The sequence below is a fragment of the Balaenoptera acutorostrata genome, chromosome 21, assembly GCF_949987535.1.
Source record: "Balaenoptera acutorostrata chromosome 21, mBalAcu1.1, whole genome shotgun sequence".
NCBI classification, from domain to species: Eukaryota; Metazoa; Chordata; class Mammalia; order Artiodactyla; family Balaenopteridae; genus Balaenoptera; species Balaenoptera acutorostrata.
The window spans coordinates 16,666,247-16,693,592 of record NC_080084.1 but is presented as its reverse complement, the minus strand read 5'-3'; the positions used below and the strand labels follow the sequence as shown (position 1 = coordinate 16,693,592).

The window sequence follows — 27,346 nt, the reverse complement described above, 5'->3', positions numbered from 1 at the left end:
TGCTAATTCTCTTTTTTTAAGTGGGAGTGGGTGTTAGACTTTTCATCTGCAAACAGAATCCAGGATTAAGAATGTAACCTTAGGGCTTCCCTGGTGGCGCAGTGGTTGAGAGTCTGCCTGCCAATGCAGGGGACACGGGTTCGAGCCCTGGTCTGGGAGGATCCCACATGCCGCGGAGCGACTGGGCCCGTGAGCCACAACTACTGAGCCTGCGCGTCTGGAGCCTGTGCTCCGCAACAGGAGAGGCCGCGATAGTGAGAGGCCCGCGCACCGCGATGAAGAGTGGCCCCCGCTTGCCACAACTAGAGAAAGCCCTCGCACGAAACGAAGACCCAACACGGCCATAAATTAATTAATTAATTAATTAAATAAACCCAAAAAGTTAAAAAAAAAAAAAAAGAGTAGTTAAAAAAAAAAAAAAAAAGAATGTAACCTTATTGTGAGTTGTTTCATGTTCTGCCCTCAGGTGTGACAGTACAGATAAGACATTAAGAAAGCCCACAGTGTGTCCAAATAGATGTTTATTTTGTGTCAAGCCTGAAAATTCCTATATTTGTTGTGGTACAAATAATCATGGTTACAGATAGAGGGCATATATTTCATTTTGCCTTTGGGGGGCACAATTTTGAGTGTTGATCTTTTGAAAGAATCTATTGTACTTGAGTATGAGGATGGAGGGAACAAGAGCAGGTATTCTAGTGGGTCTCCTAAAATGGAACCCTGGCTGTCTTGGTGTTATTGCAGAGTCTGGTTGCTTGCTTTCCCCCAGGGGGTTGTTGGATGGTATTAGGAAGAGGACGTTGGCCGTTGGAGGAAGGTATTTAGGACAAACGCGTAGATGTGCCCTTTGGAACTCACATGAAGGAAAGAAAGCTGGAGTTACAGTTCTGGCGTGATCTTGGCTTCTACTTGTGTAGAATGATAAGGTAGAAGTTAAATGCTTGGCTTGAGAATTAAGTATGAATTCCCCTTTACCGCAAATAATTTAGTTGCTTTGAGCCTCAATTTCTCATTTATAAGGTGGGCATCAGACCTACTGCATCAGGTTGTTATGGAAAGTTAAATGAAATAATAAAGCAGGTAGAGCCTCAGCAAGTGCTTGTTTCCTTCCACTCTCTTTTCCCTTGGGTGGCAGCATAAGGTGTTCTCAGAGATCATTTCTGTGTTCTGACACTCAGTAAAAACTTAATGATAGATATGTGGCTCTTTGTTGCCTTCAGTGTGAATTAGTTTATGTCCTTTGTTTCATAGTCATTGTTACTTTGTAAACTTGAATTATGATTTGGTAAGACATGAAACTTTTTTAAAAATTGCAATTTAGGGGCTTCCCTGGTGGCGCAGTGGTTGAGAATCCGCCTGCCAATGCAGGGGACACGGGTTCGAGCCCTGGTCTGGGAAGATCCCACGTGCTGCGGAGCAACTAGGCCCGTGAGCCACAGCTATTGAGCCTGCGCGTCTGGAGCCTGTGCTCCGCAACGGGAGAGGCCGGGACAGTGAGAGGCCCGCGCACCGCGATGAAGAGTGGCCCCCGCTTGCCGCAACTAGAGAAAGCCCTCGCACAGAAACGAAGACCCAACACAGCCAAAAATAAATAGATAAATAAATAAATTTTAAAAAAATTGCAATTTATGCCTTTTAACTTAGTAGAGACATTGCAGATAGGATAATGGAAAATTATCATAACGTAAACATTTTCCCCACAAATATTTCAATAACAGGAGTATGAAGTTCTGGTGATTTGCTGTGACTAAGTAAAAAGCGTATGAAAGCTTGACAAATGCAAAGAGATGTGAACAATGATAATTTTTTAAAGGCAAATTAATTATGAGTAAATAGTTCTTCAAGCTGCTAGAGGGCATCATAATTGCTGTTTCTGAAAATTGCAGCCCTCTAGGAATGAGAGAAGGGAAAGAGCAAAGGAGGAACTCTGTTAAAAGAAAAAGGCATTCTTTTCCTCCTCACTGTGCAGGAAAGGAGCTCAGGTGGGATGTGAGAAACGTGATTGAATACTGTCATTAAGAATATCGCTCATAGGATAATTTATCGAAAACAAGCTACATTAAAAAAATTATTTGATATATTTCCCAAAGAATGATAACTTAACAGTTATGTTCTTTGCCTCCTCAGGTTGAAAGTACAACAGTGTATTGAGGTTCCAATCATTTGAATTCTTAGAGACATAGGAAAATAATAATTGTGATATTATTTCTTTTTTTTTTTTTTAAAGTTTTACTTGATTTTATTTATTTATTTATTTATTTTTGGCTGTGTTGGGTCTTCGGTTCGTGCGAGGGCTTTCTCCAGTTGCGGCAAGCGGGGGCCACTCTTCATCGCGGTGCGGGGACCGCTCTTCATCGCGGTGCGCGGGCCTTTCTCTATCGCGGCCCCTCCCGTCGCGGGGCACAGGCTCCAGACGCGCAGGCTCAGCAATTGTGGCTCACGGGCCCAGCTGCTCCGTGGCATGTGGGATCTTCCCAGACCAGGGCTCGAACCCGTGTCCCCTGCATTAGCAGGCAGATTCTCAACCACTGCGCCACCAGGGAAGCCCGTGATATTATTTCTTAAGAAACTAAAATTCAAAGCAGAATCAGAATATTATGGTACTGGCTCAACCCTGTGTTCCTTGTGAAAAATGTTTTCAAACATGTGACTTTAAACCTTGTATCCAGTAGCACTAAAACTGAATTAATTGGTCTTAATATTTTATAATGGGGAATTTGCCTGGAAATGCTAGTAAGTCCTTGAGGCCTTACTCAGCTCGTAACAATTTAGGGATGGACTCAGAAAGCGGGTGAAACTTCTCTCAGAGAGATTGGGAGGCACCTTTTGCATGTGGTTGCTGTCCCTAGAACTGTAAAAGTTCTGTCATCCTGTAGTCAATTTACGTGGTCAGACTGTAATATCTACTTTGTTACTTATTACTGTTTTATTTACATGACTCTAGTCAAGTATTAGAAAAAGTGATCTTCCCCTAAGTACAAGGAAGTATAAAACAATAATTGGGCACAAACGAATTCATTGTTCCTAGGGCTGTTACCAGTTTGCGTTTATTTTAATCCAACTGGTATTTTTTTAGCACTCTCTGTGCACGGGATTCTATTTTTGAAAGGCAGATGAAAAGGTCCTGATTGAAGGGATAGGGTGTTTATTGAGTCCCTATTGTGTGCTAAGAACCAAGGTAGGTTTATATATATTGTCTGAATTATGACAGCAGTCCTTGGAGGAAGGTAGTGAAAGAGGAAATTGAAATTGACAGAGGTGAAGTCACTTGCCTCAGGCCAGACAATTGCTAAGTAGAGAGCAGTATTCTCAAACCCAGGTTTGTCTGACTCCTAGACAGGACTTTCTTTTAGACTTGATTCTCTAGGGTTTCCAGGTAGAAAGGAGATATGCTTTGTTATAATCATTCTTATATTTGTTCTACTGCCTGCTTTATCTTATAATAAACTGTGGTTTGTGTAAGCAGATAATGCTGATTTCCCAGATGTATTGGGGCCTGCCTTAACTCCTTATTGCAAAAAGGATATAATTGAATTGGATATAAAAATCTGCTATATACACATACAGAATAATCTATACCTAAGTTACTCCATATGTAATGGGCGTTTTCAAAAATTCTTGGTCTTCTCTATTTATAGGAAATCTTGATAATGGGAGCAAAATTTAATTGGAGGATTCTTTTATTATTATAACATTTCATGCCAAAGTTTGATCATAAAGAACTAGTCTCATGTAAATTCAGTAAAATTTTATTTACTTGGATTAGCTTTTTTGAGTAAGTAATTAAATATTTTCTAATGTCTTAAAAAAAATTCTTACATGCACATGTGTACTATATGTTAGCCACTGTTCTAAGAGCTCCTCAAATATTTATTTGTTTTGTCCTCCTGATAACCCCATGAGTAGGTACTGTTATTATCTCCTGATTTACCGGTGAGGAAATGGAAATACAGAGAGGTGATGTTGCTTCCTGGGGTCCCAGAACTAGGAGGTGGCCGAACTGGGATTCTAACCCGTTCAGTCTGGTTCCAGAGGACCAACTCTTAGCTATGGTGTTTTGCCATTAGTAAGTGCAGCAGACTTAGGAGAGAATTTGATTTTTTTGAACTTATTTTAGCTCAATGAACTATCTGCCTTTATGTGCCTCATTAGATGGAAACCCATTTGTACCTTTTTTACATGTCCCTCACCAGGAAATAAATAAGAATACATTTTTTTTCTAAGTTCAAAGGCACATAAAGGCAGATAGTTCCTTGAGGTAAAATTATGTATCACAAGTATGCTAGTCCCAGTTGTTGACAGAATTCTGAATTTTTGGTGACTTTTGTATGAAAGGCAAAGACTAAAAAAATATGGTTAAAAACCTGGACTTTTACACAATAGAAAATTACTTGTTGACTATTTTACTTAAGACTTATTTCTACAGTCTCAGCATTATCACAGATTCTAAATTAATGTATTTATTTTATATTGGAATTGTTTATTTAATGCTATACCATATTTAATGTTGTTTGCTTGATAAGAACTGCCCAATTTTTATTTCTCCATTGGTTACAAATTAATTACTTTAAAGAGCAGCTTTAAGAGAAGTATTGTTTTGGTGAACATACTTAAACAGCATGTGTAAAGATCATTTTTGTCTGAGGAGAAATATCTCTCTCATTATAAAAATAATATATATTTGTAATAAACATTAAAACACTGTAGAAATATGTAAAATAGAGACATTTTTGTAAAGATTCATTCACCATGTATAGCCATATCTACATAATACTTTAAATTTAAGATCTGTTGTTGCTGTAGATGCCCATTGAGATCCGCCCATGTACTCTAGAACTAACGCCTCTTTCCCCATAACCATTGTTTTTATTGCCTCTTCCAGCTTCTCTGGCCAAGCTTTTGAAGTCCAGAACCAGATATGAGGCAAGCTGGAGCAAATTCTCTTTAATGAGAGTTTGGAATTAAGGTTCAGATAGTACAAGTATATGTATTGTCTGTTGCCGAGGGTGATGGCGATAAAGCTGGGAGACAGGGATAGACAGCAGCAGGAAAAATTTGGGGACATGTTTCTGCCTTTGCTTTTGATGAGATGCCTCTATTCTTCAATAAATGTTCGTGTTGTTTAAGCCAGTTAAAGTAGTTTTTTCTCCCTTGTAATTAAAAAAAAAGCCCTCTACTTGATAAAGTCAGTACTCAAAGATGTATTCATAAGTCACAGCATCTTAAAATTAAAAGAATCCTTAGAAATCATTTTTATTATTTACCATTTACTATTATTTGCTATTTTTAAAAACATTTACTAGTTACTATTTTATTGATTTACTATTTGCTTATTTCCTATTATGTTATTAAACCACAGAAATCTTCCTTCAAATGAAATCTAATGCAGTAACCCAATATGTAAAAGTGTTGAGAGGGGAGAAGCATAGACCTTCATGTATTCCACCTCACAAAAAGTTCATGTGTGTGTGTGTGAGTGTGAGTGAGGGGAGTAGGTGTGGGTCCTTAAGACCCTAAAGAGCAGTGGTCTTAGCCAGGAGCAGTTTTGCCCATTGAGGAGATATTTAGCAATATCTAGCGACATTTTTGGTTGTCACAGTGGGGGAGTGCTGTTTACATCTATTGGATAGAGGTCAGGGGTGCTGTTAAACATCTTACAATGCCCAGGGCTACTCCCTACTGTTGCAAGTTCACGTTGCAAGACAAGCCAAGGCCAAAGCCAGGGCCTGACTAATTTGACTAGAAACGATGCCACAAGTGCCAGCTCCTTGTGGTCCTTGTACCATACAGCAAAAAGGATGACACGGAGAGAAAAAGGGCTGAATGACTGCAGCACAAGTTGTGGGGTCCTCTGTTGCTGAAGAGCCAATAGAAGGGGAGAGGAAGAAAGCCCCCTACCCTACCTCATCAGAAGTGGGAAGTGATGAGGGAAGGTAGAGAGGTGAGTGGAAGGTGGCCTCAGAGTAGCTCCTTGCAAGTCTCTCATCTTTCATTTCCAGAGGTCACAAGGCATTTGCACCAAGACACAGATGAACTGTGATTCAAGTCTTTGCTTAGCATGTGAGGATACTTGCAGAGTCTCCAGGGCACCATGGTGGAGCCATCACCCTACACCTGCAGTAAATAATTATCTGGTCCAAAATGTCAGCAGTTCACTCTGCTCTAGAGTAGTGCTGTTCAGTAGATACATAATGCCAGACCTGAATGTAATTAAAATTTTTCTAATAGCCACATTAAAAAGAAACAGGTGATATTAATTTAATAATATATTACTTAAAGCAGCATATCCAAAATATTATTTCAACATATAATGAGTATAAAACATTATTATGCTAAGTGAAATAAGTCAGAGAAAGACAAATACTGTATGATATCACTTATATATGGAAATCTAAAAAATACAACAAACTAGTGAATATATCAAAAAAGAAGTAGACTCACAGATATAGAGAACGTAATAGTAGTTACCAGTGGGGAGGTGGGGGAGGTGCAATATAGGGGTGGGGCAGTGGGAGGGTGTTAAGATAGGCTCCAGGATATATTGAACAACCCAGGGAATAGAGCCAATATTTTGTAATGACTGTAAATGGGAAATAACCTTTAAAAATGGTATACAAGATTTAAAAACATTATTAATGAAAAATTTTATATTTTTTTCAACTGGTTTCTGAAATCTAGTGTATATCTTCTACTTAAAGCACATCTCAATTCAAGCAAACTTTTCATCAGTAATACTTGATCTGTATTTAGATTTAATAAAATTTACAGTTGAAACAGTAGATTCACATATCTAAGGTGTTCAAAACATATTAAACATTTTCCAATAACTGAATTATGTACCAGTGTATCATGTATCAACTTAATATTTAAATTAATTAAAATTAAATATAATTAATAATTCCGATCATCAATCTCACTAGCCACATTTCAAAGACTCAATACTAACATACGGATAGTGGCTACTGTATTGGACAGTGTAGCCCTAGGCACTAGAAAATCACTTAATCATCTTAATTTTTGGCTAACCAGGCCAAGCTAAGACCACACAACCATTACTTCAAAACTTTTCTCCAGCTTGCTCGGATCTCTGTTCATTATATACCAGAATACCTGCTCTTAAATCTCCATTTCAGAGGAGTTTTATAAGTAGGGTCACATTAGGCTAGGCATTATATTATGAGGTTCTCAGAGGTTTCTCCAAAGGATATTAATTAAGATGAAAGAAGCCTTCTTCACTCAGTGAATGTCACTACTCATTCAGTGAAAAGATACCACTGAGCATCAAAAAAAAAATCAACATGAGTCTAGTTTATGTTGAGAGAAACTTACTGATTAGCATGAGTATGTTGACAGGGAATAGAACTGGTCACTCTTTCTGAGTCCCAAATTTAATTTGCTGTGTAGAACCAGTATTTATCTCCTATGAATGTTAGAATTTGAAGGATTTAAATAGTTTATTTGGGGGTGGAAACTGCTGGTAAGAAGATAGATCTTAATAAAGGAAGAGAATTCTAAAATATATAAAGAGGAAATAAAATATTTTTAAAACAAAAAATTCTGCAAATGAAAATAAATATTAAATTTATATCAAAGAGTTTTCTTTGATTTGCCTAGTCAGACCTTATATATCTTGGTTCTAGAGTAGTGTTTGTAGGAATGTATTTAAAGCTATTAACATTTATTTTAAAGTAATTTTTAAGGTATAATGTAATTTAATTGATGTTACCTAAATTAAATTTATCCCAAGAATAGGAATATGGTGTTTTTACACTTGTAAAAATATTGTTTTTTGCAGATATACATGGAAACAGATTTATAATTAAATCATTGCTTAATATCTGCTATATAGTATAACATACACTATAGTTAGGGTAAGTTCACAAATTATTTACCTCCGACGTATTACTCTATAAACTTATTGCTTTGTTTTGAATTATCAGCTATTTTTTCATAGTAGTTGTTCCTAATTTATATGTGTAATATTTTTTTTCTGTATCATTGAGTTTATCCTGTTTGAGCTTCTTGAACGTATAAATTTGTATCTTTTATTAGTTATGGGAAAATCTTAGGCATTATCTCTTCAGATATGTATGTGTTTCTTTTAAGACTGATTACAACATATTAGACCTTCTCACTCCATCCTTTGTCCATGATTATTTCTCCTTGCAGCATTCTTGGATCTGTTGACATGTTTTCCAGGTCAATAAATCTCTCTTCAGATTTATCTAATCTGTGATTAAACCCCTCTATTGAGCTTTTAAAAAATCAACTTTATTGAATTACAACATAAAATTAGTTTGAGAAAATGAAATAAAATGCATCCATTTTAAGTATATATATTGACGAGTTTTGACAAATGTATACGCCCATGTAACCACTACCACAATTTAATAGAGCAGTTTTATCACTCTGAAAAGTTCTTTGGTGTCCATTGGCAGTCAGTTTTCTCTTCCCCTCCACCATCCCCAGGGAACAATTGATCTGTTTTCTGTCACTGTAGATTAGTTTTCTGTTCTAGAAATATGTTCTTTCCTGTATGGCTCCTTTTGCTCAGCATGTTGTAGAGATTTCATCCCTCTAGTATGAGTCAATAGTTTATTTCTTTTTATTGCTAAGTAGTATTCTTCTGTATGGATATGCTACAATTTGCTTATCCTTTCACCTGTTGATGAATATTGAGATGTTTTTCATTTTTTTGCTTTTCTAAATAAACATGAAATTTCCATGTGCAGGTGTTTTGTATGGACATATTTCTTTTCCTCTTGGATAAATATCTAAAAGTAGGATGTTAGAACATACAGTAGTGTATATTTACCTTTATAAGTCATTGCCAAATTGATTTCCAAAGTAGTTACATACCACTCTATATGCCCACCAGCAATGGATGAGAGTTCCAGTTTAGTACATTCTCATTAATATGGAATACCATTAATAATAAAAGATGGGTTATTGCCCATCTTTTAAATTTGCATTTTCTTTTGAATAATGATATTGAGCATCTTTTCATATATTAGAAGTTTGTATATCTTTTGTCTTATGCATTGAAGATTATAGCTAGTTAAAATTTGGTCTCAGTATTTTGCTCTAAAATTAAAAATTTTATTTGCTAAACTTGGTGCTTTGTGTGATTTAATTTTAGAAACTCAGTCAAATGAGTATCTCTATACTCAAAAGAGTAAGATGACTATGAAATACTTGAAAAACATTTTAACATAAACATAACTTCTTTTAAAATTGAGTGTCTGTTCATTGTGAAGAACAGTTTTAGACCTTTAATGTGGCTCTAAAATTCACATAACAAAGAATTTACCATATCTTAATAGGAGGGTTTCTGCCATTAAAAGTGAAAACTATACTTAAATGCTTTTTCATAATTTACCTAAAAGCCTTGCTACATCTTTAGCTTGGAAAATTCACATTGTTTCTATTTCTTCTATCTTCTTAAATCAGTTTTTAGTGCCTGTACTTAAATATAATTTATCATAATAGCACTTCGTATTTTTCTAGGAATCTGATAAGATGAGGCTTTGCATACGTGTAGAAATATTTTCTAAAATGATATGAATGCTTAAATTTAATAGTTTTGAGGAATTAAATGAATCGATTTCAGTCTCTGCCGCATTGGTCACAGACTGAAGGCATGCTCCCTGAATCTGGCTCACTGTAGCTGAATGTTTGCACCAGAAATAGGAAAATCACATGTCCTTCTTGCCATAGCTCTTTTGAGAATGTCATTTTGAATATTCTGATCTTACCTTGGATTTAACTCTCTGTTATTATGCTAGCTGCTATATTTTCTCCACCCTTATAACTTCCAAAGGAGATAAATGGATTTGAGATATACAGCCTAGTCATTTGGGATTTGAGGTTTGATAATGCCCTAATTGGTTAAAGATAATACAAGGAGATTTTGAATGTCCGTCCACAGTAGTCTCGAATTTACTTACTGAATGTTACTCAGATTTTAGTTTCCTTGTTTTTCTTTCAAACCTTAGTTTGTATATTGATTGTATATTCTGGGAACTTTGCTTCAGACATTTGTGCTACTTTTGAAGAAGAATCTGTTACAAGATGAATTTCTAATTGTATTATGTATCCGTAGTCATATTTTATTATTCCTTTTGGTAGCACAGAACTTTGAAAGCAACTTTTGAAGCATCCAGCATTGAGAGTCCTACATGTCGCCACTTCAAGTACAGACTGACATTCTTGAAAGCCATGGTTGTTATCTTTGCCCTATGTATGTGCTGTTCTTCTGGTTTTAGAAAATCACACAGAAGATCACACAGATTTTCATAGGGAATAGTGTGAAACAAATTTGACTTGAGGAATTGCTCAAGAAGTAGTTTGGTACTTTTTAGTATGTACCCTACAACTTTGATCATGGTCTCAGCTACTAGTTTTGTTTTTGTTAAATCAAGTGTTAGGATAAATAAATCTTTTTTTTTTCCATTTTGATTAAAAGGGTAGGGAAGGAAAAGGGTCTGCTTGAGGCAAATCTTTTTTTCTCTTTTAAGATTTTAGATCTTAATGCTTAGACTGTAACTCTAAAAACATTATCAGGGATTTGAGGCCTAGTCTAGATACATAGAAATCATTTATCTAGTCCAGGTCCTTCACTTTATAGACCTGGGAACTGGCTTAGTGCTTCTCAACCTTGTCTGTGGTCAGGGACCAGTTTTTTTCCTTCCCCAATGCATGGCAGGCCAATAACTCTGTAAACTACAATAAAGATGAGGTACTGGAAAAAGTAATTTTAAAATGACACACATGGTTTTAAATGCTTCCTCTTAATTTCTGTGGTTATCTCAATGTCGATGGATTACAGAGAGTTCTAGGACTAGAACAGTCCATGGACCACACTTTGTCCATCACTGCCCACACTTTATCTATCACTGCCCAAGGTCGAGGTTGGCAGACTATGACCATGGGTCAAATCCAGTTCACCCCTTGTTTTTTGTATGTCCTGTAAGCTAAGAATTGTTTTTACATTTTAAATGATTTTTTAAAGTACACAATAATAATAATATTTCCTTATATATGAGAATTATACAGAATTCAAATTTTAATAAAGTTTTATTGAAACAGAGCCACACACATGCCTTTAAGTATTGTCTGTGGCTGCTTTTCCTCTGTAATGATGGGGTTGAGGCAAGGCTGAACAGCTGAGACAGAGACCATATGGTCTACAAAGCCTAATATATTTTCTCTCTGGCCCTTTACAGAAAAAGTTAAGATCTGAAGGTTTGGCTCTAGGACAAAGCAATGAATTAGTAGTTAATGGTAGAGTTGAGAGTACAAATACATTTTAAAATGTGCTTTAAATATTAGTATTAGTTGATATGTATTATCAGGCTCCGTGCTTAGTACTTTTGATGCCATTTTTTGTTCCCATTTAATCTCCCCAGTGCTGCCCTTTTATAAAAAGTTAGGTAAGTTTAGATCCCTTGTGGTCTAGTTATGGATACCTTTATTGCTCCTAAAACTCTTAACTCTACTGAGTTTTGTGGGGTTTTTACCCATATCTGGTGAATTAAAATGGTTCGATTATTTTCTAACGTGGATTTTGTTATCAGCATCTGGTTTGGAAAATTCAGCTTCTTATTCCCTGTTGCTATGTAACTCTTCAGTGATGTTTCTGTGTGTTCAGGTCCAATGAATGAGATGCATATGACTCAAAAATGTTTAGAAAACAGATATTTCTAGTGAAAAGATTACTCCTTTCAAAGTCTACTAAAACAAAGCAAAACTGCAGCTAAACTGTAAGGGCAGATTTCTGTTGCAAAATAGCAAAGATATAATAGGTAAGGCTGAGACTTTAGGTGACTTTTGGAGGAACGATAAGGCTTTCTATGTTTTGCCTCTACCACGCATTAAGCTGCAAAGTAAAAGCTCCCACCATATTATCATCAAGGATGTTAAACTACGTTCTTATACTTCTTGTTTAAAGCAGGTTCTGAAGTTCTCGAAGTATGCGATAAAAAAACTCAGCTTTTCATGGTAGCTGTTATTTCTTTGTTTTCTACTTTTTGCATGTGATCACTCAGCAACTAAATAAAGATATAGCGATAGCTGTCATCTTTACATTTGATACACGAGCTTGCTTCATGATAAAGACCCTTTACAAACCAAATCTTCATGTTGGGATTTCTTCCTGGAATAAAAAAATATATATTGCTGTGAAAGTTTATTCATTACGATGAAAGAATAACTACAGTTTCACATTATGGTACTTGCTATTTTGTGCTACTTTTGTCACTTTATAAACATCTGGAAAAGAATTATGTTCATTGCTTACAGTCAAGAGTGAAAGTCTTAGCAAAATCTCACTGCATCTTTTCAAGCCATGGCTAGTTTTTGTTATCCCAAGTCTGAAAGTATCCAAGATTTAGTGCAAGAGATGCTGATGCACGCTGTCCCAGCAGCTGCGTCCCAATTCTAGATAAGGCTATTCCTTTGTACCTTATAATAAAGCCATCGACTAGATGGCTTATGTATTAAAGGGAGAAGAAGAGCTTTATAAAGCTCTATACTTAGTAATATATGAGGCTTGCCTTCCAGATATTCCTAAAGAATGTATGTACTTTAGCGTGGGACTGTTAATGAATGAAAATCTGGGACACATCAACAGTCATTATATAACATGTCTTTAACCATTTATTTGCATTTAATATTTCTGCTTTGTTTTAAATTTATGCTATAGAATATTGGTAAATGGTAACAACTTCTGTTCTCTCCAGGAGTACACAAAATCTTGTGTTTGATTTGAACTGTTAGAATAACTTGTAATTGAACTTTGCTTATTAGACTAGTTTTTAATATATTTATTAGTTTAACCATTGGTTGGGTAGTGTTATAGCAACACCCACCCTCCCCCTCCACCATCCCCACCCCGCCCCTGTACACACACATACCAGATGTAGTTGAGAAATGTTTTAGATTAATAAATTATATCTGGATTTTACTTAAACAGTGATTCTCTCTTTTGGAAGCCTACACATCTCAAAATTCTCTGTAGCTACTTTTTACCCAATATAGCATGTGTAACATTCATTCCTCAGCATATATCATAGTGATTGAATTTCTGATTCTAAAAATTTTTGATGGCCAGAATTATTGTGGAAGGCAGTTCCTTTCTGCAGCTCGGCTACAGGGAACCAAAGTTGCATGCGTTACTGTGTCTGGTAAACTTTTTGGAAGCAAGCCAGTATGTTCTGGTGAGTTTCCATACATGTAAGCGGTGATCACTAAAAGGCTTGCACAGTATTACAGCTGTTCCAAGACGAGGAAGCGGTGGGAAATTCGGCAGTGAAGCAGCAGCAGCAACAAGCAGCCACAGTGGTAGTAAAGACAGGGCAGGCTCACAGTGAGAGGATTTCACAGTGCGAGGCAGCGAGCATGCAGCTCCTCATCCTTCTGCCTGAAGGAGGCAAACCCGAACTGTCTGTTGCAGGATTTTTCTAGTTTCGTGTTTATGATGTTAAGTCATGTGATAATACTGTACCACAAGTTGCCAACTTCGCTTTACTCTAGAGAGGATCCTTTGCTGCAGTGCTTTTTTTTCTTTTTCTTTCTTTCTTTTTTTTTTCTTGAAAGAGAAAAAATTGTGCAATGTATGTTTATGCCTACACCATGCCGAGGCGGCACTTACCAGTAAATAATCTTTGTATCCCTGAGGTAAGATACTGTTTCTGCTTTCCCTGCACAGTGCTGCTGCAGCACGGAGCTGATCCAAACATTCGGAACACTGATGGGAAATCAGCCCTGGACCTGGCAGATCCTTCAGCAAAAGCTGTCCTTACAGGTAAGAGAACAGAGCTGCCCGATTATTTTATCTACTAGCTATTGGATCTATTAGCTTGCTTTTATAAAATCTTTATGGTCTGAATTTTATTTTTTTTCTACTGATAAAAACTCAACAAATATATATGCCATTATCTCTATTATTGATTTGTTATATTAACTGTTTTTGTTAATCGCTGTACTGGCATAAGCATAAGCAATAGGATTGCTTATTATACTTAGAATTTCTGAGAATTACAGCATTAAATGATAACATAATTATTCCTGCTTTAGACTTTTTTTTTTTATGGTTTGGATTGTAATTTCCTGTACCTCATCTTCTCAGTTGATTCTTTTGAAGACCTTCACTATTGAGCAAGCAAGGGCATTTGTATTACTTTATAAAAGTAGTTTTGATAGGAAAGACAACCTGCTGCCTTATTGCTTAGATCAATGGTTAAATAAAATATGATGCCGCTCCTCCCTTGCCACTCTGTTTATATTTTTATCATTATCTTCTCCCTTTTACCATGATAGCAAAGTACTTTTTAACTGAGGCAATGGATTACCTTCTTTCTTCAGAGTGAAAAATTTTGGCTTAAGTATTGGTTTTATTAAGGCAAGTGTCAGGAACCAACAAAGAGGAAATGCTGGAATAGAAAGGCTCTCTCAATAACAACATAGGAAATAATGCTATAAGTGATGTGCTATTGAGCAACCGTTTTCACTGATCTTCATTCGCAGAGTGCTGCATTGGATCTATTTTTGTTTTTATTCTCAGCATCTGAGTTCTGCTGCCTTTGCCTTCTTTTACTTAACTGACTTGTAATTTGGAGCCTCTGTCACTGCAGTGCTCACAGTATTGTTTTAGGTTGTATGAAAGTAAATGACTTTTAGCTTCCTTTTAAATTTGTCCAGGTTTGAAGAAAATAAATCTTTTATTCACTTCTAAGTTGAGTCCATTTTTAACAAAGATTCTGAGGTGAATGGAAAATATCTATATACAGAAAGCTTTGAAAATATGTGGAATTTTGCTTAATTACTCTGCATGGAAAGACAACTTCCCTCAGTGTTAAAATTAACATAATCTCTGCTAAATCAGAGTAATCTGATTTATCTAAATTAATAAGAGCTTAGGTGATTCAGTTGCTGAATCAAGATAACATACACTAGAGGAATAAAGCTATTTTAAACCAGTGTAGATAAGAAGAAATTTAAATATAATTATAAAGTTTTAAATAATGAAATTAAAGTCTGTAGCCTCAGGGCTGCTGTTTAGGTTCTGCAGCCTTTCAGTCTCTTCCTTTAGCAAAGCCCCAGGCAACGATTGCAGCCTTGGAGTGGTCTCTGACCAAAGGAGAAAATTCAGTACTAGAGGGATATTATAAATGCTGACCAAGACTGTCTCTGTATCTGTGTCCTCCATCTGACCTTTCCTTCTCTTCAGTCCTCAACTGCCTGCCTTGTCCGTTTGTTAGATTTGTCCATTTGTTCATTTAATGCAGCACTGCTTTAGATCCACTTTCACTTTTTTTAAAGACAGTTTGAATATAAGTTATTAACAACAAGAAGCTATCTTCTAAGTGGAAGTGAATTTCAGGGGAGGTTATACTGGCTGTTGTTAGTTTGGGAAAGAAATTTGGCAGAATAACTCATAGAGACCAAAGCTTCCTGGAGGACAGATACTATGTCTGTTAAACTTCCCTGGAAAAGCATCTAGCACTGTATTTGGCTTAGATAGGAAGATATTAAATTCTTCTTGGTCATAATACTGAGCTCATTAATTGTTTTTTTCAAGAATATGCTCTTTTGGAAATGAAATACAATTTTTCAGATATGATTTAAAAGAAAAGCATTCTAGTGGAAAATATAAGCTAATGATATTTACACACTCGTGTTACATAATGCAGTGAAATATATTCCAAAATGTTTTTCTGCCCATGCAGGTTCTCTTGTAAGCAGTTCTTTCTGATGGAATTATGGTGGAAGTATTATTTCCAAAGTTAAATTTAAAAGATTGAACAGTGGTAAAAAGAGAATCTTTTGAAAGGAAAGTCTTAATTTAGAGTTATTAGAGATTATTCTAGATGATGTGTCATTATTTTTATGCCAGATGTAGTTGTAGTACCATTACTTAACCTTGAGGGTGAAGTTTCTGTTCTTAATTTTTTTTGTCTTTGGGAATTTAATTGCCAAAGATGACTTACAAAATTTTTTATGTTACTGCTTTTGTGCATTAGCCAAAATTGTGTATAGATATATGTATATTCCTTAAAGGAAATTAACAAAGTGAAAACCTCTCTTACCGAATATTTTAAAATAAATAAATGACTAATACCCTCTTCCGCATAAAGAATGCATGAGTTTTTACAGAGCTGTATAAAACAACAACATACCCTTAGTTTTACAGCTAAGGGACCCCAGCATATAGCCATCTGCTTTGAATAGTGCACTTAGGTATTTTAAAGAGAATAATTAATTGGAAAGACTCGTTAAACTCTTTGTTGAATTATTAAGTCAATGATATGCTTAGAAGAGATCTTGAAGGTTTTTTGTTTGTTTTTGGTTAATGACTGAAGTTCTGGGCAGTCAACTGAAGGACTTGGAGGTGGTTTTGTTTGTTTATTTTTTGTTTTTTTAGGAAACAAGGATAGGAAAAGCCTAAACAAGCCTGTGTAAATTTCATTGAAGAGCAGTTTCGGTGTGTTATGATAATGGATTTTTAAAAATTTACTTATTTTGACCTTTTTCCTAGGTATAAAAAATACATTCATTAAGAAATTAGGGAAAATAGGAAAAGTACAAAAAAGAAAAAATTACTCATTATTCTACCACCTACAGAGAACATTCTGGTATAGTTTATTTATAACCTTTTTTTCTTAGTACACACACCCCGCATTCTTCTTTCTCTTTAATCAAATCAGCCTTATACATTACATATTGCTTAATAATCTTTTTTTTTAATTTAGTTATATGAATATTCCCAGAAGGTGCTAAGTATTCTTCTGCAACATGAATTTATAAATTTCATGGTATCCTTCTATGGATATATTTTAGTTTTTTGAACTAATCCTCTAGTATTTACCATTAAGTAGAGTGTTTTCATCCTTTATTCTCCTTGTGAATTTAGAGTTATTTTATTATTTCCATTGGAATTATGCTTCTTTAACATATTCAGACTTAGCATCCACACACATGTATCTCTCTATTCCTGAATGAAGTATGTGGGGATTTGGTGAACGAGGAGCTTCCTTTTTAAAGGGCTGCGCTGCATGTGGTATTACTTTGCCAGAGCTACAGGTAAATTAAAGGTGGTTGACAAAGGGAGTGTTCATTGAAGAGTATAAGGATGTAGGAGTATTTGTTAATCATGTAAAGGGGATTCTGTGGGGCACAGTGGGAAGTTGGATCATAAGAAGAGGTGACAGCAGATTGAGGCTGAGAGTTTGGGAAAGGATAGATGGCCAAAGGAGAGTTATCGTTGGTAGAACCGAGGATGACGGGGATGTAAAGTGAGTGAGTTTAGATGGTCACAAGGTTGCCAAGGTAATTCATCCTAGCAGTTTCCTAGTAGATTTAGGGATAGGGGAATAAGGGAGAGGAATATATTTGCACCAAGGTGTCTCAAGAATAAACTTTTGTCTGGATTCATTGCACTTCTGAGGAAATTCTAATCTGTGATTGATGGGCTGGCTCCGTTTCTAGAAGGAATCAGCTGTGGCTCAGGCTAGAGGCAATGTTGAGGGGTCTGGTGTGTGCTTGCATAGCCTGGTGTGTTAAATCAGCAAGATATATCTGGAATCCTATCTCTTTTTTGTTGTTGTTCTTCTTCTTCACTGCTTCCTACTGCTTTTCAGATAAAACGAAAGCCTTCAGCATGATGAGCAAAGAGTTAAATGATCTGGACCCTGCCTCGGTAGGTTTGACTGCTAGGTTTTGCTTAAGCCAAAATTTAGGATTCCTTTCTTTTTCTCACGTTTTGAAAGCAACCTATCAGTAATTCAGGTCTACCATACTTTCAAATCACCAATCCAACCATTTCTTACCAGCTTCACTGCTCTAGCCCTAGTACACGCCTTTCGTCTTTCTTTCATGACAGCGGTAGCTTCATAATGGGTCTCTCTGCCTCCACTATAGCTGGAGTGGTCTTTCTAAAGCATAAATCAGTGCTGTGATTAGAAAATTCATTAATATATTCTCATTACCCCTGAATAAAATCCAGACTTCAACCCTAGCCGACCATGATCGGGCCCCTGCCTTGCATATCTCTGATCTTGTCTTGTACTGTGTTCTCCCTGAGCTCTTTGCTTCAGCTACAGCTGTATGCTTGCTGCTCCTCACGCAGATGAAGCCCCTTTCTGTGTCTGGACCAACACATGCTCTTTACTAAAACTGGGACGGTGCCCCAGAACTTCACATGGGTCATCAGTCAGACTCCACTCAAATGTTTACTCCTCACAGAAGCCTTCTTGTTCTCAATCCCATTAGCTTACTTCATTTTCCTTATGGATTTATTACTTTATTATCTTTATGGATATCTGAAATTGCATTAGTTTGTTGTTGTTATTTTTTTGCTCCAATAGAATAAAAGCTTCACAAGGATTCGGGCTTTTGTCTCTCTTGCTCACTTCATTGTGTCCAGGACTTGGACGAGTCCATGAAACAATTGAATAAATAAGGACATCTAGGGTCTGATTACTGGTCACTGAGGGCAGCATATTTTCCAGGTCCTACAAGTACTCAATAACTATTAATTATTTCACTCTCATGCCATATTGTAATAGTCTTATTAAATTTTCTACTTCTTCAAAATTGTTTTGAATTGCTTATAGTCATGTACACCTCTTAAAACACAGTGCATTAAAGTTTTTCTTTTTTTTAATTGGTGTGATGGGTAAGGTATCTATTGAGCCTTTTATCAACAGATTTCTTGGTTAGTTCCTTTGCTTGAGAATATTCCAATTCTGGAAAGATCAAACTTCCTGCAGCTGTCACATCAGACTTCCAGATATCAAACCAAGGCCTAATTTTTACTCTTCTTTTTGTTATTGTTTTGTTAATGGGCTGTTTGCACATCAGCTCTACTAGAGTAGAGCATATTGCCTTTCATGTGTAGTACATTTTTACTATCAGCCTCCATGATTGAAGACAGATTTCTCATGTCCTTAATTTGAACTTAAGGAATTATTTTTATCAGTTATTAGGAAGTCTGATAGTACAGTGTACCTCCTAGAAAACAAACCTTGAAAGGAAATCCCTTACTTTTAAAGAAAAGCTGTATGTTTATCCACTTCAGTTTTATTAGGTGAAAATTATTGTTAACATGAATTCCTGACTTTTTAAAAAAATTCCCTTTAGTATTAGAGCAAGAAAGTTAAAAATTGTCATTGAAATAAAACAGTGTGAATACTCATTTTAAAGATGTGTTGAAAATGTTAATCCCTTAACTAATTGTTAAGAAAATTTTATTAATGGTTTGATCTGTCTATAATTTTGGACATGAACAGGAAAATTAAGATTTTGTTATTAAAAGTGATTGCAACACTTTTTTGAAACCTTAAGAATATGAAAAGGACTTAGGAGAGGAATATAAAAGTAGTACCTTTTTAAAAAGACCATATCTGACATAGGTCACCATGATTTAAATTTTAAAGTGTTATTTTAAAGTGTTATTTGAACAAACAGGTCAAAGGTTAACCTGAAGCTAGTTCATTTCTTCTTTTTAGCACCTATTCAGTTCATTTAGTAGTTTTTATTGAATTGTCTTTTAGGTTACTTGCAGCAAGCCAAAGTTTGTTTTAGAAGTTAGCTTTATGTAAAATACAGTAATAATAATAGCAGCTGACAACTCCTGAATGCTTCTGTAAGCCAAGACCTGTTCTAAGGGCATTGAATCCTCATAACACTAGGAGATAGATATTATCACTGTACCTTTTTTTTACACCAGAAGTTAGGTTACTTTTACAAGTTCACAGTCCTTAAGGGAAATTTTTGGGATTTGAACTCAAGCAGTTTGGCTCTAGAGTTCAGTATTCTTATATATGCAGAATCAGGTTTTTTAATCTACTCATTCATTTAGAAGGATGTGGTATAAAACACGTTTGAAAAATTGGACTGACCCATAAATTCAGGGTTTAAATTCAATCCGTTAATATAATGTTTCTCTACTTTCTTAGCTTAAAGATTGTTCTTTTCAAAAAGAAGAAAATTTACCTGATTAATATTACCTGCAAGATTTATCATTGTATTATTATAAGAAAATGACTTACTTGGATAATAAATTGATTTATCCAACTTTATAAATGATGTTCTTAAGTCTTTGCTCTCTAGGCAGCAGGCTTGAATAACATTCATTTGAAATATTAAGAAAACAATATTTAGAAGTGTCGTGTTGACTTAAAAAAAAGAAAGCACAACGTGAGAGTTGCAAGTTAAGTTTTATTTGGGGCAAAATGAAGACTACAGCCCGGGAGACGGCTAACAGATAACTCTGAGAGATAGCTCTCAGATGACTGAGAAACTGCTCCAAGGAAGTGAGGGGAGGAGCCAGGATATATAGGAGTTTTACAACAAAAGGACAGGTAGTGAAAAGATTATCTTCAATTAAAGAAAACCAGGTATCTCAAGTTAAGGAATTTAGTGCTTTTCTATGTATGGGAAGATGCAAGAGTCTGGGCTCACTGAAATCATTCCTTTGATATGCACCTCAGCTTTCTGGGGCCAGTATCCTGTATTTTCACAAACTGAGTTTTCTCAGGGCTCACCGCAGGGAGTGGCTGCAGTCTGATGGCTGCTAGATGGCGTATTCTTTTCAGCTCTGAGTTTTCTCAGGGCTCACTGGCTCACGTTGGAGGGCTGCAATCCTTGATGACTGTGACATCCTTTGTTTATTGATATGGCAAGAAATATTCCATTTATAAATATTCCATTTATCAGAAGCTATAAGGAAAGATATAATAATCAAAATGTTTGAACTATTCATTTCATAATGAATAAGAGGCAGCTCAAATAATTTAAGTGTGTACGCCTTAAATGAGTTACAGTTAGACATAAATATATGGAATGGGAGAGAATAGAAATTTTCTGTTTAGATAACCCAGAATTCTAGTATTTCACCCTCTTCCCATCAACCTTTTGTGTAATTAAAGCCAGTAGGCCTACTTTAATGATCATTAAAACCAGCATGATCATTTAACTCATCAAAAATGACATATTTGTGAAGCATAGTATCTTGTTAGTGTACTCTGAGAGCAACTGTCATTTTCCCTAGTAAACTGTAGCAACCTTATAGCATTTTCATTGCAGTTTATATTAGAGCTTCAACTACAACCAAACTGCTGTTTTAAATGGCTGTTTTAAATTTTCTTATAATAATTAGTTAACATTTGCTTTCTTAAGTAGAACGTGCGACATTAGAATTCATTAATGCTTTAGTATTGTAAGGGTTAATGAAATTTTCATTAAACTTTTATTTTGACATAATTGTAGGTTCACATGCAGTTGTAAGAAATAATACAGGGAGGTTCCCAGTACCCTCTTTATTATTTTCCCTTAGTGGTAACATCTTGCAAAACTGTAGTATGGTATCACAACCAGAATATTGACATTGATGCACTAAAGATACAAAACATTTCCATCACCAGAAATACTGATTCTGTAGTTTTCCCTACTTGTAATGTCTTTATTTTGGTATTAGGATAATGCTGGCTTCATAGAATGAATTAGGAAGTGTTCCATCTGCTTTTATTTTCTAGATGAGATTGTTTTCTAGAAGAAATTATTTCTTTTATAAATGTTTGGTAGAATTCACCAGTGAAACCATCTGGGACTGGTACTTTCTTTTTTGGAAGATTATTATTCATTCAATATCTCTAATAGGTACAGGGCTAATTAGGTTATATATTTTTTCCTTGTGTGAGTTTTGGTAGCTTATGTCTTTCAAGGAATTTCATCTAAGCTGTCAGATTTCTGTGTGTAGAGTTGTTTGTAGTTTTCTTTTGTTAGATACCTTTTAATGTCTGCAGAATTTGTAGTGATAGCCTCTGTTGCATTCCTGATAATTGGTAATTTGTGTTTTCTCTTCTGTGTTACTAGTGTTTCCTAGAAGTTTGTCAGTTTTATTGACCCTTTTCAAAGAACCAAGTCATTGTTTCATTGATTTTTTTTTTCAGTTATGTTGATTTCTGTTCTTATGTTTATTATTTCCTTCTGCTTACTTTGGGCTTATTTCACTCTTTTTCTTGGGGTGGTAGTTTAGAAAATTGATTTGAGACTTCTCCTCTTTTCTGATATATGCATTTAGTGCCATAAATTTCCCTCTAAGTACTACTTTGGCTGTATTCCACAAATTTTGATACGTTCTATTTTTATTTTCATTCAGTTCAATATATTCTTTTTTAATTCTCGAGACTTTCTCTTTAACCCATGGTTAAATACTTTCTCTTTAACCCATGGTTAAATATTTAGTGGATGTATGTTGTTTAGAATCTAAGTGTTTGGAGATTTTTCTATTACCTTTTTGATATACCTTCTAGTTTGATTTGATTGTGGTTGGACAACACTTGTTATGTTTTCAGTTCTTTTCATTAAAAAATTTTTGTTTTATGGCCCAGAATGTGGTCTATGTTGGTATATGTTAAATGGGCATGTAAAAAGAATGTGTTTTGGCTGTTGTTGGATGGAGCGTTCTATAAATGTCTGTTCCGTTCTGTTCGTTGATGGTGTTATTGAGTCCTTCTCTATCCTTGCTGATCTTTTCCCCACATGGCCTTGACTGACATCACAGGAGGAGAAGAGGGTTGACTTCATTACCATTGGGCTGTAGTGAAAGTTTGTGGCCGTCTGTGGTCTCCACCAACACTGTGGTGAGGAGGGGCTAATTGTTACCTGGCAGAGATGAAGTCTTGTTTCCTAGTGAGCTTGCAAATTTAGACTCATCGCAGGCCTTTGCTTCATGAGTAGGGGTAGAGCCACAGTTTTTTTGTTTTTGTTTTTGGGGTTTTTTTTGTTTTTTGTTTTTTGTAGTATTTGACTGGAAGAGGCAGTTATTGTCTAAAGGTTTTCTGTCATGCCAGACTTTCCCTTTCCTGGCCCTTTGGCTTGAGAGAACAGACTTTTGTTTGTCTGCACCTATTGGCATTTTCTGAGTTGTCAGCTTCTTCAGCTCTTAAGTCTGTATATATGGGGCAAAAAGGACTTGAGAACTCACCACCATGAGTCATTCCTTGTGTACCAAGGTCCTTAACTGGTCTGCCTTCTTCTGTCCACCATTGAGAGTCTTCTTATATATATTTTACATATGATGTCCAGGTTTTTTTAGGTGTACTTGGTGGGAAGAATACAGAAAAGTACATCTACTCCATTTTCCTAGAAGTCTTGAAACTATTTTTGATCAGTTATTACTATTTGCAATCAGTCATTTCTCATATGTATACTCTGAGGATTTAAGCATTGAGTGTAACTACATGAACAATAGGAATTTCGGTGGCATGCTCATATTTCTAAATCTACCTGCTGATCAGAAACCTATATTTAAGCAACTGTGAGTTATGAGGGGTATGATTGGACTCTCAGTACTATTCATATAGTACTGCAGAGAACTTAATTGTTTAATGCATTAGCTTTTTATAGGTGAATAAAAAGCAAAATTATGATTTTAGCGTTTACAGCTGAAATAATTGTGACTAAAAGTAAAAGTTATCAACAGCTTGCTGCTTTATCAGTTGGTAACTGGTAGATAAGCCCATAGTCCCCTCCTTCATGATCTTCTTTCTGTGCTGTTCATTATTTCCATTTACTCTTTGGCTCAGCCCTAAGGTTGGAATAGCCCAGTAGCCAGTATTTTCCTAGTTTATCTAACGTAGGAGAGTTATTTTTCTGAAACTTTAAAAAGTCATTGAAACACATATCATGAGGCTTTATTATTTAAAAAATGAGGTGTCCCTGAATAGTGGAGTAAAGGGAGTAATTGGTAATTATTTAGGATTAAAGAGGCTCTGTAATTAAAGTAACTAACTTAGTATTGGAGAGTTTACTGATGGAATTTTTGCAGAATACCATCTTTTCCTGCTGTACTCCAGCTTTGTCAGTGTCCCTGCCTTACCTTACTCATTCATAAGGCTGAGGAAATTGGAGCAGGGTGTGATGGTGCAAAAAAATATAGGTTGACCTAAAACAAAAACCTTCTTTGAACAGATACCTACTTTTGTGCCTGGTGTTTTCTAGCAGAACTTGCCTTACACCTACATTTTCCTACCTTCCAACATGCTGTTTAAGAAGATATCAATGAGGAACATGTGCTAGCTGGTAGGAAGAAGCGAATGAGCTGTGTATACCCATTTGCTTACGGAGCAGTTTCTCAAAGCTTTGGACTAGAATGGTTGTTGATGACCTAGGAGGCACTGTGCTCTTCCTAACCCTTTCCCCACTTTATGGAGGAAAAGCTATCACTAGCAGCAGGTTCGTGGCCATACTGCAAGACTGCAGCACTGGCTATATAGCACAGTTACACGAATTTTTGGAATCAAGAATATCTGCATTGGAATGTCAGTTCCAATGGTTCTGAGCGTCGCTGTTGATAGATAAATTATTACTTGGGGAAAACAGTAACTATACAGTGGAGAACTCTGATAATACCCTTACTGGCGAAGCAAAATTAATATGATCAGTGAGAGTCAGATAAACCTTGCATGCTGTCAGATGTAATACCTGAGAAGGACACAACATCTCTCATGTTGTATTCTAGCCAGGGATGCATAACTAAATCTCACAGGGAGACATTAGACAAACACAAATTTAGGTGCATTCTACAAAATAATTGGCCTGTATTTTTCAAAAATGTCAATGTCATGAAAGACCAAAGGCTGAGGAATTATTTCAAATTAAAAGAGCTTAAAGAGACATGACAACTAAGTGCAAAATACATGACCCTGGACTGGAGGGGGAAAATGCTATAAAGGATATTATTGGAACAATAACAAAATTGGAATATGTACACTAGGTTAGATAAAAGTATTGTACTAATGTTAAATTTCCTGAATTTAATTACTGTACAGTGCTTACATAAGAAAATATCCACGTTTTTAGGAAATAAACACTGAAGTAATAAAAGGCAAAGAGACATGATGTATTGCAACCTTCTGAAATGGTTTAGAAAAATCATTTATTGCTTCTACATACATACATAGAGATATAGAGGGGAAAGAGAGAGAGGATATAAAGAACATGGACAAAATATTAAAAATTGGTGAGTCTGGGCAAAGAGTATATAGGAATTCTCTGTACCTATTTTGCAGTTTTTCTCTGTGTTTGAAATTATTTCAAATGAAAAGACTTTAAAAATTATCACTCTGGGCAAAAAAAAATGTGGCAGTTTGGTTAATAAATTATATGGTCACCCTGTACTATTTTTTTCTACTTTTCATCCTCATATAGTCTCATTTTTTGAATTACTAATGTTTAGGGAAAGCTCAATCTTTTTTTTTTTCTTTACATTTTACTTTTTTTTTTTTTTTTTAATCTTTTGGCTGCACTGCGCGGCATGTGGGATCTTAGTTCCCCGACTAGGGATCGAACCCATGCCGCCTGCATTGGGAGGTGGATTCTTAACCACTGGACCACCAGGGAAGTCCCCTCTTTACATTTTACTTCTAGCTACATTGGTGTCCTTTTCTGTTTATTACTGCGTCAAAATTAAATGCTTGTTTCTTTTCTATGGATAAAGTTTCCTTGTTTTAGATCAGAACACCATCTTATGGGCATTGTTAGAATTGTTAACTTTCCTTGTTTTCTGTCTTGTTCTGAAGGAAACTCTTGGGCATTAAATTTATTGAGATTGTTTTGAAACAAATATTATCCGTACCCTTTTGTCTTTCTCCCCCACCCCCCACCCCAAGACCACAATGTTCCTGTTTGGGTGAGAGTATATTCACTCTGGTTGGTTGAGGATACATGACCTTAGTGGGCACAAGGTGGGTACTAACTATTTCCTAGGAAGCTTTTTAATCAGATTAGCCTTCTTGCGCTTCTGACTGTGATAGGTAGGTGAACAGTATTTTCTTTTCTCAGGGAAAGGATCAGGTTTACTTAGAGTGTCAATAACTTAGAGTGTCTTAAAATTATGTGTTTGATAATCAGCCTCTGACGTTTTAGAATTGCTAGATTTCTTTTGATGTGGACATTGAAAGTCATCTGAATTGATAGTCTGACAGGGCATGGAGAGAAATACAGTGAATTATGTGCTCAAGTGTTTCTGAATGAAAGTGGGAAATATAATCAGAAATAACAATGAGTATTGTTTTTTATATGTGGGAATTTCTTTTAAAAGAAGTAGTTATTAGGAGATTAATTAGACAGGAAATCAGTACTAGATAAGGAATGCTTTACAAATAGGCTGTCCTTTGATTTGTGGATTATCAAAACTCGTCATCTCCAGTTTGTATCTCTTTTCTTTCTGAGGTGGAGTAACATTCTGTGTATGAGTTTTTGTTTATGTTCTTTCCCTCATGTTTTTTTCTTTGTGGGGAAAAATTCATTGCTCCTTATAATTCTAGTTATATGTATTTGGCTTCAGTGTTTGGAAATAGGCCCCAGTGAGTGAAGAAGAATCTTTTTTTCTCTATTGATGTTCTAATCTTCCCATATGTTGTTTTTCTATTATTCTATTACCCTCCATTACACTGAAATGAATGCAAAATGAATGATATATTGCTTATGACAAGACATAAAAATGACTCTTGTTTTTAAGAAGTTATTAGAATGCCAGTGGCAGTAACAGACAGACATGGGAGAGTATCCTATTCTCCAGAAGAGCAACCAATTTTGTGAACTTGTTTGCAAAATAAGTCTTCTTTCATTTTTAAAACCTAATAAGGAAAAATAAAATAACTGCTCGCCTATACTCTTTGTAAAACAGAAACAAAAACATACCAAATAGTAATATTAATGATGGTTTATAGAAGAAAAGGCTAGCCAAGAATGTAGAAGGAAAAGAAATTCGATTAAGACTGGAAGCAATATTTAGATGTTTTATGCTTAGTACCATCATACCAGAAGTTTGTGATTTTACTCATTTCTTTCTCTTAAGGGTATATTTTTATACATACTCTTCTTGATATTTTAATTCTTAACCAGAGAACATTTGACACTTAAAGGACTAGGACTTCTTAGAAAGTTCTTGGATCCTTTTATATTTCGCTATGTTTACCTTAATCATGGCTCTCAGTGTCAATGTTACTGTCTCCATTATTTAAAGTACACTTTGGGCCAAATATCATGCTTAAATGTTGTGGGTAATACTTTGAATTATTGTGGGTTTTGGACCTAAAGATCTTCTAATCTCCTGGAGAAGAAAATAGCCATGCTCATACAGACACACACATACATTTTACATGATTACTTTTTTTTTTTTCAGAACAAAAGAATAATGTTACTGAATGATAGTTTATATATTTTGTTTCTGAAAGAAAAGAAAACGGCAAACATTATTCGAAATACTTTTTTTCTTTAGGTCCTTATGTGATGCTTTTCAGAGAAAAATGGTTCACAAAAGTTGAGATGCTCTTTT

At 35.5% G+C, this 27,346-nt stretch overlaps 1 protein-coding gene across 1 annotated transcript in view; it reads left to right on the top strand.

The window, feature by feature from the left end:
- TNKS (tankyrase) overlaps positions 1-27,346 on the top strand; it is a 182,858-nt gene that overhangs the window by 35,237 nt on the left and 120,275 nt on the right. The window contains exon 3 of the mRNA XM_007174051.2: positions 13,709-13,804. Coding sequence (XP_007174113.2) covers positions 13,709-13,804 — 96 coding nt within the window. The remainder of the gene's footprint in view (positions 1-13,708; positions 13,805-27,346) is intronic.